Here is a 13459-nt window from a genome sequence, read left to right on the forward strand (position 1 = left end):
TAAATTGATTACTAGTAGGTACTTAATACTACTGAGAAAGTGGGAAAACCTAAGTATAGTTGGATGACCTTTTCCCTGCAAATGATTTTAAATTGGCTCATTATAAAATTTCTCCGCAACACCTACGTACGGTATTGTTGATAGATAAGTAATAGACGATGTTTTTTGAAATAAACGTTAATATGTATTTTCGTTACAAAATAAATGTATTGGATGGATAACCACTTAATCGCTCAATCTGTAGCACTTTAGTTTTAGTATCTACGGCAAAAACACACCCCAAAAATACTTCCTGAAATTCTTTCAGTTAAAATTAGCCCCTAATTCCGTAGCTAATTACCCGTGAGGGTGTGAACCAGCTACACATTAGAAGCTCATGTTGCTACAAATTAATTTAGACTAACGACCAAATCGCGTGATTCCTTCCTTCAAATAAAGTTATTATATCTCTCAATTGTTCCGGAAACATGCAAAAAGTTGTATCAAAAAGTATTCAGCTTTGTTGTAGGCTCCGCATGGCCGGGTTTTGAATGTATGTTCAAACAAAAAGTGTATGATATCGTGAAAAAATGTATGTAATGTTTTTGTGTATTGTTTTGTATTAATATGGTTAGATTGTATGATGATTAATGAGTTGAATTAAGTTTATGTTGGTGCAATTTTATGTAGGAAAACACCAGGTTTTTTTTTTAAAATACAGGATATTGCTTAGAAATAAATAAGATTTCAAATATAGTTATATTAATAATATTGCATTAATTTCGTATAGTAAAAACTATTTTATTGTTAATAATGGGATCGGGATACATTTACTTAATTTTATGACAAAATAGTCGTAGCTCTAATGGCGTCGTAAGTGGTCTTTTGAAAATTTAAAATATTGTTAAACAGTGACAAAAATATCCTTTATTTCGTTCCCAATATTACCTACCAACACAACTTATTATAAAAGATAAATTTCTTATATTCGTATTTAAACAAATCCCAATATAAAAAATACTCAAAAGTATACACTTGACCCTATACAACCAAAGCTAAACCCATAGATAGTTATCGATCCCCAGTTAACCCACAAAACGGAGTAGTAAACGGGTTATCTAGATGTATTCAAATGGATCAGGTCTATCGCAGGTGTGGTACCGCACCCCTTGTTGCTAAGGGTTGCTAAGTGATTAATGCAGGGTTGAAACGATACTGGGGATTATCTGATAAGTGACTAGGATATTCTAGTGATGTTTAAGAAGGGCAATTATTTGTACCTAACGAAATTGTTACAACATCATGATATTATGCCCGAATACCGTCATTTAAGACACTACTATACGGACCTTTACTGACACTAGCTTCTTGCCACGGCTCCACCCGCATTGGTTCATTATCAATAGCAGACTGACATAGACTATGTTCTTAGAAAAATATTATTTATCACCCTACAAAATTTCATCAAAGATCGGATCACCTGTTTTGATTTGAAATAGGAGCTAACGAATTCTTAGTAAAGCATCTAGCTACTCTACTAGAAAGTTACACATCTTCATAGCATATTCCTAACCACTGTATATTTTACTTCCAGCCGCGCGAGAGAGGAAGGATGCGCTTCCACATGCTGCAGAACGTCCAGATGGCCCTCGACTTCCTCCGGTACAAGAAGATCAAGCTGGTCAACATCCGGGCCGAGGACATCGTCGACGGGAACCCCAAGCTGACCCTCGGACTGATATGGACCATCATCTTGCACTTCCAGGTTAGTGAGCATGCTATAATAAAAATTAACACCTATTCTCTACCAAAAAGATTAACCCCCGGTTTCTGAGTACTTTTAACGGTAGTTTATCTATTCAATAGCGTTTTTTTTATATGAGTTTAAACGCTATTGAATAGATAAACTACCGCTAAATGTACCTCAGAAACCGGGGGTGAGAAGATTACTCCGAAAAATAAATAGTTATAGTATACTGCAATGTTTTAGACTTCGCGAGGTGAAATAAAAAAAAAACGTGTTACAAAGTGTTGAAAAATGTTCTTCGCATTAATTGTCGTCTTACTTCGGTTATTTGTCATTTGCGATGACATTCGTATGTCCTATAATGACAAACAAAAGTTGTTTTGCTATAAAAAATCTATAGGATCTTAGGCACGCCTGTTGATGAATGCTAGAAGAACTTGGGATTAACGTCATCGATTATTTTGTTGATGAATGAACGAAAGGAAAATGGTAGATGGTAATTTCAATGACGTGTCGCTACGTCGTTACCGGATCTAGGCATGTTCGAAGTTTCTTTTGTGTGAGATGACTCGTTTAAGAAAATACTAGGAATTATTAGTAATATTTATTTCTCTATTCTGATTTAAGACGAAAGTTCAATATTGCGTAACTTTAGGGAAATTTTCGACAGCATTTTTTTTATGTCTTAGGACGTATTATGCTTCTTAATCAAAATAGTTTAGCTTGTGGCTGAGTAACAGCCGCGCTGATCGATCTCTCAGGTTAAGCTACACTTGCCAAAGTTGCAGTCAGCTGCATACGTTGAGATTGGTAGCCGACTCCAACATAGTTGGAGGAAGGACTAGGCTGATGAATATGCTTCTTTTATTTGCTTGCTAATTAGCACTTAGTATTCTAATGAAATAAGACTAGCTTTTCTATATAAGTATGACGATAGGAGAAGATATGACGCATGGCTGATGACGTCATTATGTCGGTACTATTGATGACACATTACGATGATCAAAGTTCTAGATGATTAAGGACCTCTATGAATAGCCTTAGTAAGAATTAAAGTATTATTAGATAAATATTGTTACTGTTGTCCTAGAGGAAGTATGTACTGCAGATGCAGATGACATGAGTTCGAGTTCGATTCTCGAGTTAAGTTTTATTGGTCTTTTGTCTCAATAGCGCGGAATGTAATAACCTGTCTTAATTTTTTTTATCGACTCGCCTCCTTTTATTTAGCACGAATATTCGAAATAGTTTTCTTTTGTACCCATAATAGGGAGTGATAAACAAGTTATTCGTCGATTCCGATAAAAGTTGTATTTTGAGTACTTTCTAGATTAAAAATAGGGCTTTAGCTTTATCATTACATAGTAAAGTTAACTGATTAGCCAATGGTTTAGATTTTTGACACGATTTCCGCTGCTGGCAGCGATGTGTGTGTCCTTGCCAAGTGTTGGTACACACTGAGGAGTGAGGCGGTACTTTGTAAATAGAACTGAACTTTTATTATTACGGCTTAGATCATGATTACAATTGATTGGTTTTAACTATCAAAAAGTGAATAAAAATTTAGATAGACAATTTTTTATCTCAAGAATGCAGTGTAAAGCAACCAAAAAAAACCACTGAAATTAGGAAGTAGGTAGGGTTGAGCAGCTTGTCTACGAAATTGTTATGCAAAAATTGTTAAACCAGTATCTTATTACATACATAATCTTAATATTTTAACGCTGGACGTTTAAATGACTTTCCTATTTCGAAGTAGTTTTGATCTATGGATATGATTGAAGCAAAATAACTTTTAAGAGATAATAGCGAGTGACGTTCTTTGGTCATTTACGACCCCGCAACGTACTATGTGTTAGTCAACCATTTTCCAATCACCTAGTTTTCAGCTTTCACAATGCTTCAGTTCTTAATATATTCCTTCGACCTTAAAACTGTCTGTTCCGGGTCATGTATCAACATACCAACGGTGTCGCGACATTACAATTGATACACACAATGGACAGATTACGCAAATCTTTAACCGTGCTTCAAATCCGATTATGAATTAGATACAATTGTTATTTTTATTTCTGGAGATGGGATTATGATAATATAGAGGAAGTAAGTCTTAATTGAGTAGTTTAATTTGATATTTCAAAAAAATGGGCAGGATAAAGTATTCTATACTTATTTATAATACGACGAGATTACAGTTTTAGTTAGAAGAAAGTAATCTATACTATTTTTAATGCGATTAGATTTCAGTTTCAGAAGCACTTCTATTAATAACGTGTTGTTATTAGACCGTTTAAAAAATATTGTTTTAATTCGAACCTGTAGTTTTCGAGATTCACGTGTTCTAACCAACAAACAAACTCTTCAGTTTTATATAATCGGTATTAATAAGGATTTCTATTATAAAGTAGTTTGAAACGAAAAACATCGAGATAATTTCTAGTTTAAGATTACATAGTGATAAAGTTAGACAGGTATCTAATGCCTTTTGTATTTAGACTTGTTGTGACATTTCGCAAATCTAATGACATTGGATGTCCCCAATGATAAAAGTTTACGTATTATTAAAATGTGAACTAGTTTTGAAGGACTTTTGATGATATCTGGAGACCAAAACAAAAATACGAATACTATTTAATAACACCGTACATGATGAAAAACTATGTTATGAAGCGATTTACCCAAATATAGATCTTTGAGAGCTATTTACCAACAATTTACGAAACTTAAAAGATACTTTTCCTGTTTATACAAAGCATTTTCATTCTTATTTTTTTAATCCAATGACAGAAACTAGAGTTACCTTTATGAAGTCCAATGGCTTTAGTGTTGCAGTTAAAGTAGACAATACGTCGCTATTACTGAGTGCGCGTGTTCAATGCCCTCATGGAATAAATATTTGTGTGATCAACAATAGTGATTTTAAGTAAGTTTTTAGGAAAAGGACGATATAGATAAGTATAATGGTTTTAACCTATTATTGTCGCATTGCTTGGCACGGGTCTCCTCTCGAAAATAGAGAGGTGTTAGGCTTTGAGTCCACTTTGCTGACCTAGTGCGGGTTGGGGAGGCCGGAGGCGCATGATTAACTATTGTTAAAATGACATACTTGTACTATACAAGGATAAGTTGTACATAAAATGTTATAGAACAGATGATATCATTGCATTACGTGTTAAGTAACTGATCTGAACTGAATACTTAATTATTACATACAAGTATGTTTGTGGTTTTGCATACTGATATAGAGAAAAGTGCAAGTGAACGTCATTGATTTTTTTGATGAAGTAGGGACAGGCGAAAAAGTTGCCAAGAATTGGATTGCCGTACAATTTTAGACTTATGGATAACTGTTATTTTGTTCACATGAGGAGTTGATGATTTTATAGAATTACGGGTTATAAATTTAGATTACGAGGATAAAGGCTAGAAGGTATAAGTTGGTCAAGATATGTAGATACCCTTTGTCGAGTTTGAAACTATATTTGGACAAAATTTCATCCCAATCGGTTCATTGGTTTTGTCATTAAGTTAATACAGACAGAGTGAGATACTTTCTTATCCATTGTATTGGTCAGGATTTACTTACCTTTTGTTATATTCTTTTCGTTACGTTTCGATCATGGATCTGCTAACTAGTTGACTGAAGTCAGCTAATCTTTACACGACTGTTTAAAACGATAAAAGACCCATTTAAAGACTTTAAAATTTACCCAAATATTTCTTAAACATCACATAAAGATGAGTTAACACTCTGTTTGGCCACATTAGCCAACATCACCGTGTTATGCTCATATCATTAACATAACAATGCGTCCGTCTATAACCTGTGCTAACTTTACGTCATGCCACTTACTTTGATGTTTACGTTTGTGAAGTTCCGATTTTAATAGTCTATGTAAATTGTACATACATGCATAGTATCATGCCAGTTGCGCTCACCGGTCGGTAAACGATCTGCGGGTTAAGCAAACCTTTGCGTCATTCTATAGATGGGTGACCGCTTAGTGGTATGTGTACTGGGCGTCTCTGTGCTTCGGAAGGCACGTAAAACGTCGGTCCCGGTTGTTGTCACTAAAGATAGCAGTCGTTAAGTCACGTCAAAGGCCGTATGGCGGCCTGAACTACTTTGACACCAGGTTGACCACTATACATGAGACAAGAAGAAGAAAAAGACGTAGATGTAGGCAGAAATATACCCACATTTCTCTGTTAATAATGTTAGTCCCATGTAACAGGAAGCGAGCCTTTTGCTATATACCTTTTGCATTTACCAAACTCTGGATTACTGTTGAGTAACATTCTTAAATAAATTTGAAAAACCAATAGCATTTTGTCAGTCAGGCAGTCAAACATTGCTTCGAACATCCTATTATGTACTTCCAATTACCACTTATCTTCATTTAATCTTTCTAGGTCCTATCTCATTACTCTTGAGTCCTTATTTGACACGTGCGCATGACGATAAGACCCTAACGTTGCCACTTTATAAGCATATTGATATGTAAACATCAAATGAATACTGAATCATATTTGATAAGAAAAAAAAGAGTTTGTTTTCTCAAAGATTTCATAAGCAACTTCAAAGGTAAGTATAATTTTTGCATTGGCTAGTTCAAAAAGTAAAACTAGGCTTTTCTAAATATTTGCAAAAGTCTTCGCTTTGGAAGCGAAATAAATCCTGTATGGAAAACGACCTAGCAATCCAAAAACTGGCGAAAACTAGTTACGACTATCTTGTTCTGAAACGAAAGTACATAAGTTTCATCCATTACATCCTCTCGGAAATAGGCACGGATCAGGCTTTTGATACACTTCGCTTATTCCGTACTCAGCAACTGTTGCCATTTAAGGCAAAAAAAATTGAGCCTTTGGCATCCCTGAACGACCCATAAAAATGTGTTGATTGAAAATAATCTGTTTTAAATAGGAAATAGTAGTAAGAAAATACTCTGTTTTACTCTTGTCTATATATTAAAGAACCAATAGTAGTACCTACTGCCCAGTACCAGTATTTAAACGAGTCATGAAGGTTGATAATGAGCTAAGGATTAATTCTCGCAGGGAAGCCTTGTGGCGCCGCGCCAACGGACTTGGCAACATGCCTCCATGTTATTTACTTATTTATACTAACTACACACTTTATTTAACACTTAAATGTGTTTTAAATGCACAATATATAAGGTCTTTCAATATTTAGATGACCTTTCGTTAGAGAAGACGTCTTTTTTATTAATGTAAGCCTCTGTGGCGCAGTCGGTAGACTATCTCACTGCTGTTTATGACGCCTCGGGTTCAATTCCCAGGTCGGGAAAGGTACTTATGATCTTTTCTAATTTATATTAGGTTATTATCAATGTCCTATACCTACCTATCTATCGTATGATTAGTGGTCAACCTAGTATCAAAGTTGTTCAAGCCGCCTGAAAGGCCTTTATTCTCAATAGGAGTCTGAAATTTAGTGTTATTCTCGGTATATAGCAATTGGCTTGCACCCTGTTACATGTATTGTATTTTATACACGTTTAACTGCACGTTTGGCGCAACGCGCAACGGTTTAATTGGTCACCTCGCCACAATAACCGTAGCGCCGCGAGTGATGGGTTCGAATCCGGGACAAATCTTTGTGTAGTGAGCATGAGTATTTGTTCTGAGCCTGGTTGTCAATTTATCTATATAAGTATGTATTTGAAGTATGTAAGTATGTTTATTAGTTAATTGGTTACCATAGTTCAAGCTCTCCTTAGTTTGGAATCAAATGACCGTGTGTTGTCCGATGATATTTATATTTATTTATTTATACACCTCTGCTTACAACTTTGGATATAACTGGCGTGATGCATATTAAATGCATATCCAATGCATTTCCGATTTCCTACCGTACGCGTGACATCCTGAACGAGTGAAAGAGACGGCAACATCTTACGCAATAAGTTGAAAAGAGAAAGGTGATGTAAGTTTTGACGTGTTCAAAGAGTATTTATGTAACTTGACATTTTAGAAGTTCAAAACTGTTAAAGGTACAGTGATAGACAGTTGTGTGTGAACTTTATATTATCATACGAAGCTATTGTTCGAAATGATAAGTTCATGTTTAATAACAATTTTAATAATATTACTGTTGAAAAATATTCTAACATTAGCTGACTCGCGCTACTTCGCTTGCGTCACGTAAAAAGGAATTGGTCATAATTTTTCCCGTTTTTGATTTTTTTTTACTGGTAATCTACTCTTTATGGTTGAAGCGCGATTTTATATAACCTAATACCTATAGCCTTCGTTAATAAAAAGACTATCCTACAATAAAAGAATTTTACAATTCGCACCAATGGTTCCTGAGATTAGCGCGTACAAACAAACTCTACAATTTTAAAATACTAGTATATATAAATTAGAAAATACCAGATAATCAAATCCGAGACCTCGATCAGCAATCGTACACACAAACATTCAGAATTTCAGACCATAGATACAGTTATGCATTTAATACATGGCGAAGACCTCTACCTGTCTATGGAAAAGTCGTTGTTTATGGTTTTATAAGGCGATAATTGGCAAAGATCGGAAAGGTTTTGACCTGTGCTGCTTGATCCCACTTCTAATATAAGTATTATGGTCGTATCTTCAAACCTGTAGTCTTTATGTGCCTATGTTGCGTCGTTAAAAGCGTCTTTTATTTTGTACAAGACTTTCTTTTGCAATTGATTCCAAGCCAAAGACAAAAAATGATGTTTTTAATACATTAGCGTGCTCATTTCTGAAACAGACATGTTTCATTTCCAAGCTAAATATTTGAGCAGATTTAAATAAACTTTGTCAATTGATAGACATCATTGTCCCTTCCACGAAATTGCTATACACAAGAGAAATAGTTTCAGTTCCAAAAGTGTCGGATAAACTGGCCGTCAGATAAATTGACGGCAAATTTATGAAAACATGTGTCAAAAATCCACCTGATATTTGATACGTAAGCTCATTATACTTCCTTCCCTCAGATAGCTTACCAGAAGGAATTTTGACAGTACTTTTCCATTCATGTGCTCTCACTTTATCTAGCAGTTATGTAATCTAACACTTTTTGTATCAAATCTAACTGTTTTACAAAACTCGAATTCTATGCCTCACCATCTAGACTCCAAAGTATATTCAATGCTGGTTCATGAACTTCAATTTACAAGCGAGGCCTTTCATTAAAAGCTTTCTAAGAGGTCGTCCATTCGTGTGTTAGGCATTTTCTCGCCATTGTGATTGTAAAGAGAGAAAATCTAGCGTTTTAGTGTTCATAAACGTTTGAAGGAGGCACTAAAACCTGCTATGTTATGAGAGAATCTATTAAAATTAATAACTACATGTCATAAATGTTGGATTTCAGGTTTTTAGGAATGTGAGGTAGGTCTTAGTCTACCAGTAAAATTATATTTTAAATTAAATATGCGACGTTAATTTTATAGTATGGCAACACGGAGACTTTAAATCTATACTAATATCTATACTAATATTATAAAGCTGAAGAGTTTGTTTGTTTGAACGCGCTAATCTCAGGAACTACTGGTCCGATTTGAAAAATTCTTTCACTGTTAGATAGCCCATTTATCGAGGAAGGCTATATATCATCACGCTACAACAATTAGGAGCGGAGTAGTAACGAAAAATGTTACAAAAACGGGGAAAATTATGACCCATTCTGTCTTACGTGACGCAAGCGAAGTTGCGCGGGTCAGCTAGTTTATAATAATCCGGAGCTTACCTTTATATAAAAAAATAGTATGAATTACTAATTCGTTAAATAAATTAACTTTCTTTTCATTATTTTGTCGGCTAAAAGATGACCAGCATTGCACTCGGCCAGAGTAATTGTCTAGTTATTTAAGTGTACATACTTAGGTTTAGGGTTTTCTACGATTCCTATAAACTTCTTTAATACATACTACAACAAGCTATTGGTGCATTGCCTAGTGTTTAAACGCTCGACCACTTGAACGGCGAATGCCAAACTATCACTGCAACTAAAATAAAATAAGCCAGTCAAAATCTTAAACGTTTACAATTACACAGTTCCATCTCGTAGACAGGCCACTTTCGTTATAAAGAGTTATACAGTACATAACTTATCTGAGTCACCGGTGATGCAACCTTTGTGCACTGAATAATCACTACACTTTCGCTGTACAGCATCTTGATAGAAGGATTTTAATTCGATTCGCTATACGGAATATTGTAGCATTTTAAACAAATGTGATTTTTAAAAAAGTATCGTAAAATATTTTGTTATTAATTTGAGGAGAATGAAAGATGATTTGTAGGACTGAGAAATAATGTAGCTTTTTACTAGTGAAAGAATTTTCCAAATCAATCTTGTAGTTTCGGAGATAAAAGTATTATTATAAATAGCTTTTTCAGTTTTATTGATATTAGTGATACTTATTCTCATCTCATTACAAGGCATTTGTTTTCTATCAAAATGGTTATCCATAAGACTTACTAAAAGCATAAAGAAACAAGTAATTTGTATCCATTTGAGAACATGTCTAAGGAACTCTATCGGTAATGTATGGGTAATCGGTAAAAATAATTTTGGTTATAAATATTTTGCGTACTCGTACACTTTAATATATTATACAATTGTAGGTAAAAATATAATATTTAAATATTTTTAAAAATAAGTTTTATTATTTTCAGACTCATTCTAGGAAGTAAAAGTAACTTAAACGAAATAAACATTTGCTAAATTTAGTTAATTATTTATTTTTACATAACGATCTTTATATATAACTATTATTATACTACGAATTATTATATCATAACGTCTAGAATTCTAGATAGTTCGATTTCTTTTTAGTGCTGCTATTTTTATGTTTGCTCCAGATTATTAATTTTTAGGACATCAGTGTTAAATTGTTTATGTTTAAACTTATCGCAACTATAAAACAGCTTTATTTATTCAGATTCGACATTAATTATATATGTCGTTAATCAAGGATAATGACCGTAAGATATGTGACAGTTTGACCCCATTTGGAATCGAAAGTAAGTTCATACATGTATGGAGTATTTCATACATGTATAGGGACTGTCCATTAATCATATGAGCCTCGCAAGTGGGTAAGATGATTCGTAAAAACGTCACCAAATATCGTACCGGGGAGTTAAGTCTTATCTCATCATCCGTATTTGTTTAATGCACTATTTAAAGATCGTAACTTGAAATTACCTTATTAAAGATATATATTTTTAACCCGTTACTGTCCCACTGCTGGGCAAGGGTCTCCCGTACGTAGGAAGGGTTAGATTAGGTTAGCTTTGAGTCCACCACGCTGGCCAAGTGCGGGTTGGATAATATATATTATAAGAAAAAAATAGAAAGACATTTTTGCAATAATAAAAAACACATTTTTATACTTCACTATGAGAAGAGGGGGGAGGGTGTTCTAGAAAGTCCAAAAAATATTACGTGATGTATGATCCCATAGTAACATACATGTATGATCCCATACACAAATATTAAAGTAATGAGAAACATGTTAACGCGTGGGTGGCGGCATACTTACAACACCCCGTATATGGAGTGGCGCTTATACAGCGGGCTTGCGGTTTTAAATGGAAACGTTCTACTGAGAAAAATATATTTAGTGATGTTATTTTATTATTGAAATGTGTATTGTGGTATTTAATCAGGCGTGTTTAATAATAGAAAAAACTGCACATTTAATTGCATTTATTTTATAAGATATTATTTTGTAGACATAATTTTGACTTTCACTGCTTCTGTCGTGCGGTCGGTAGTGAATCCGACGGCTAATCGTGAAGTTTCGGGTTCGAGTCCCGGGTCGGGCAAAAAGCTAAATTGGTATTTATATAAATATTGTAATGGATATCATAAAGCTCAAATCATGGGCTTCTTTTATATACAACACTTCGAGTACATAAAGCTGGTAGTCTGGAATGGAAATGCAATTACATTCCTTACTACTTCTTACCTTCAAGTCAAAGCAAAAGGTACTTTTATTAGCGTCTATATGACAGATATTTATAATAGCTCTTAAATTAATATAAACCGAATTTATCACCAAATACAACCAAATTAGGTAAAGTATGTATTCAAAACGATTACGTTATAATCTTAGTCGCTTCGCCCACGTATCTCGGGAACTGCAACATCCGATTTGCAATAACAAGTTGAATCACCCTGTACATACGAACCTCTCGCTCCTTATACAGCGTGTCATTTTAAATAATAGCTGATTCTACATGATGTTTGTTTTTGGTGGTATCTTATTTGTGAAATTATTTCTAACTGCGTTGGTGGTCTGATTGTGCAATTGAATGGGAAGCGTAAGGTTTGATTTCCAGGTTGTCATTATTTGATACAATAGTAAAATAGATCAGCTATCAATATTTTATGAGCAGTCGTCTGATTTAATAGAACTTAGGATTATACTTTGTAGACTTTGCTTATCATTGAAATGTTAGTAGGTTAAAGGAAAAAGGGTAAATAATTGGTATTATTAAGCAAATAAAATAAGAACAATACCGTCGTTACCGGCTTATCACAAGATGTATGGATGTGTATGAAGCAAGGGAAGTTTGAAAGGATCGTACGAAGTGGCGTTCTTTGGACTATACCTACCCCTTTACAAGGTTTGATTCTATGTTTGTATGTTTGTACGGATGTACGTATGTATGTAAGAACAATTTCGGTTGCAGTTGAACAATATTTATTTCTTAATACCTTATGCAGATGTTCGTTGCAACAAATACGTTTTATTTCAAGAAAGATGATTCATCTCGAATTGAGAGGTCACAATTTATAAGGGTATAAGTCTTCTTTATATCGATATGTAACCGAATACTGTTATTGAGGTTTTTTATAGCGCTTCGAAATTTTATGTGTAGTTTAAAGTTGAGATATGAAATATGGCGGATTGAGTTACAAATATGGTTATATTGTGTTTCTTTTTTCGCTTTTGTTGGGGATAATACTATGATTTTATGTTTATGTAATACTAGCCGACCCGCGCAAATTCGCTTGCGTCACATAAGCGTTAAAATTTTTCCCCGTTTTCGTAACATTTTTCACTGGTACTCTGCTCCTATTGGTAGAAGCGTGATGATATATAGCCTATAACCTTTCTCGATAAATGGACTATCTAACACTGAAAGAATTTTTCAAATCGGACCAGTAGTTCCTGAGATTAGCGCGTTCAAACAAACAAACAAACAAACTCTTCAGCATTATAATATTAGTATAGATTTGCAGTGATATGTACGTGGTTAAATAAATGCTGATTATTTCTACAGATTTTATAGTTATAGAATCTGTGTGATTTGGGTGGTATTGCATACGACTGCAGATCACAAGGTCTCGTGTTCTTTCCAGAGTTAGGTAAATTGTTAATAGATTTTTCTAGTTATTTATTTTAGAATATTCCCTATATCCTGGAGTTACATAACGTACCCCGTATATGGCACTAACCTAACCCCTATTACATACATAAATAACTAGTCTATACTTTCCGGGAGTTCTATTAAATCCGGTATTTTAATTTCATTAAATTAAGAGCTATCCAAAACGATTATTACTTTAAACAAAGAATTAAAACAGATCTACAGTTAGGTTTTTTTTTTCAGTGACATAATAACAAATGTTCTTCAACAATGACACAGCAATCATGTGGTCTCTAACGATAATGACCGACGTCTAAGAGTTCAATTATATTAATCACAACAATGATTCTT

General features: G+C 34.0%; 1 protein-coding gene across 12 annotated transcripts in view; it reads left to right on the plus strand.

The window, feature by feature from the left end:
- The window catches only part of shot (dystonin-like protein short stop), a 375697-nt gene that overhangs the window by 183614 nt on the left and 178624 nt on the right, over positions 1 to 13459 (plus strand). For all 12 annotated transcript variants that reach the window (XM_076129018.1, XM_076129022.1, XM_076129023.1 and 9 more), the window contains one exon: positions 1574 to 1744. In XM_076129018.1, the coding sequence (XP_075985133.1) occupies positions 1574 to 1744 (171 nt within the window). The remainder of the gene's footprint in view (positions 1 to 1573; positions 1745 to 13459) is intronic.

This window comes from Anticarsia gemmatalis, chromosome 22 (assembly GCF_050436995.1).
Source record: "Anticarsia gemmatalis isolate Benzon Research Colony breed Stoneville strain chromosome 22, ilAntGemm2 primary, whole genome shotgun sequence".
Classification (NCBI taxonomy): domain Eukaryota; kingdom Metazoa; phylum Arthropoda; class Insecta; order Lepidoptera; family Erebidae; genus Anticarsia; species Anticarsia gemmatalis.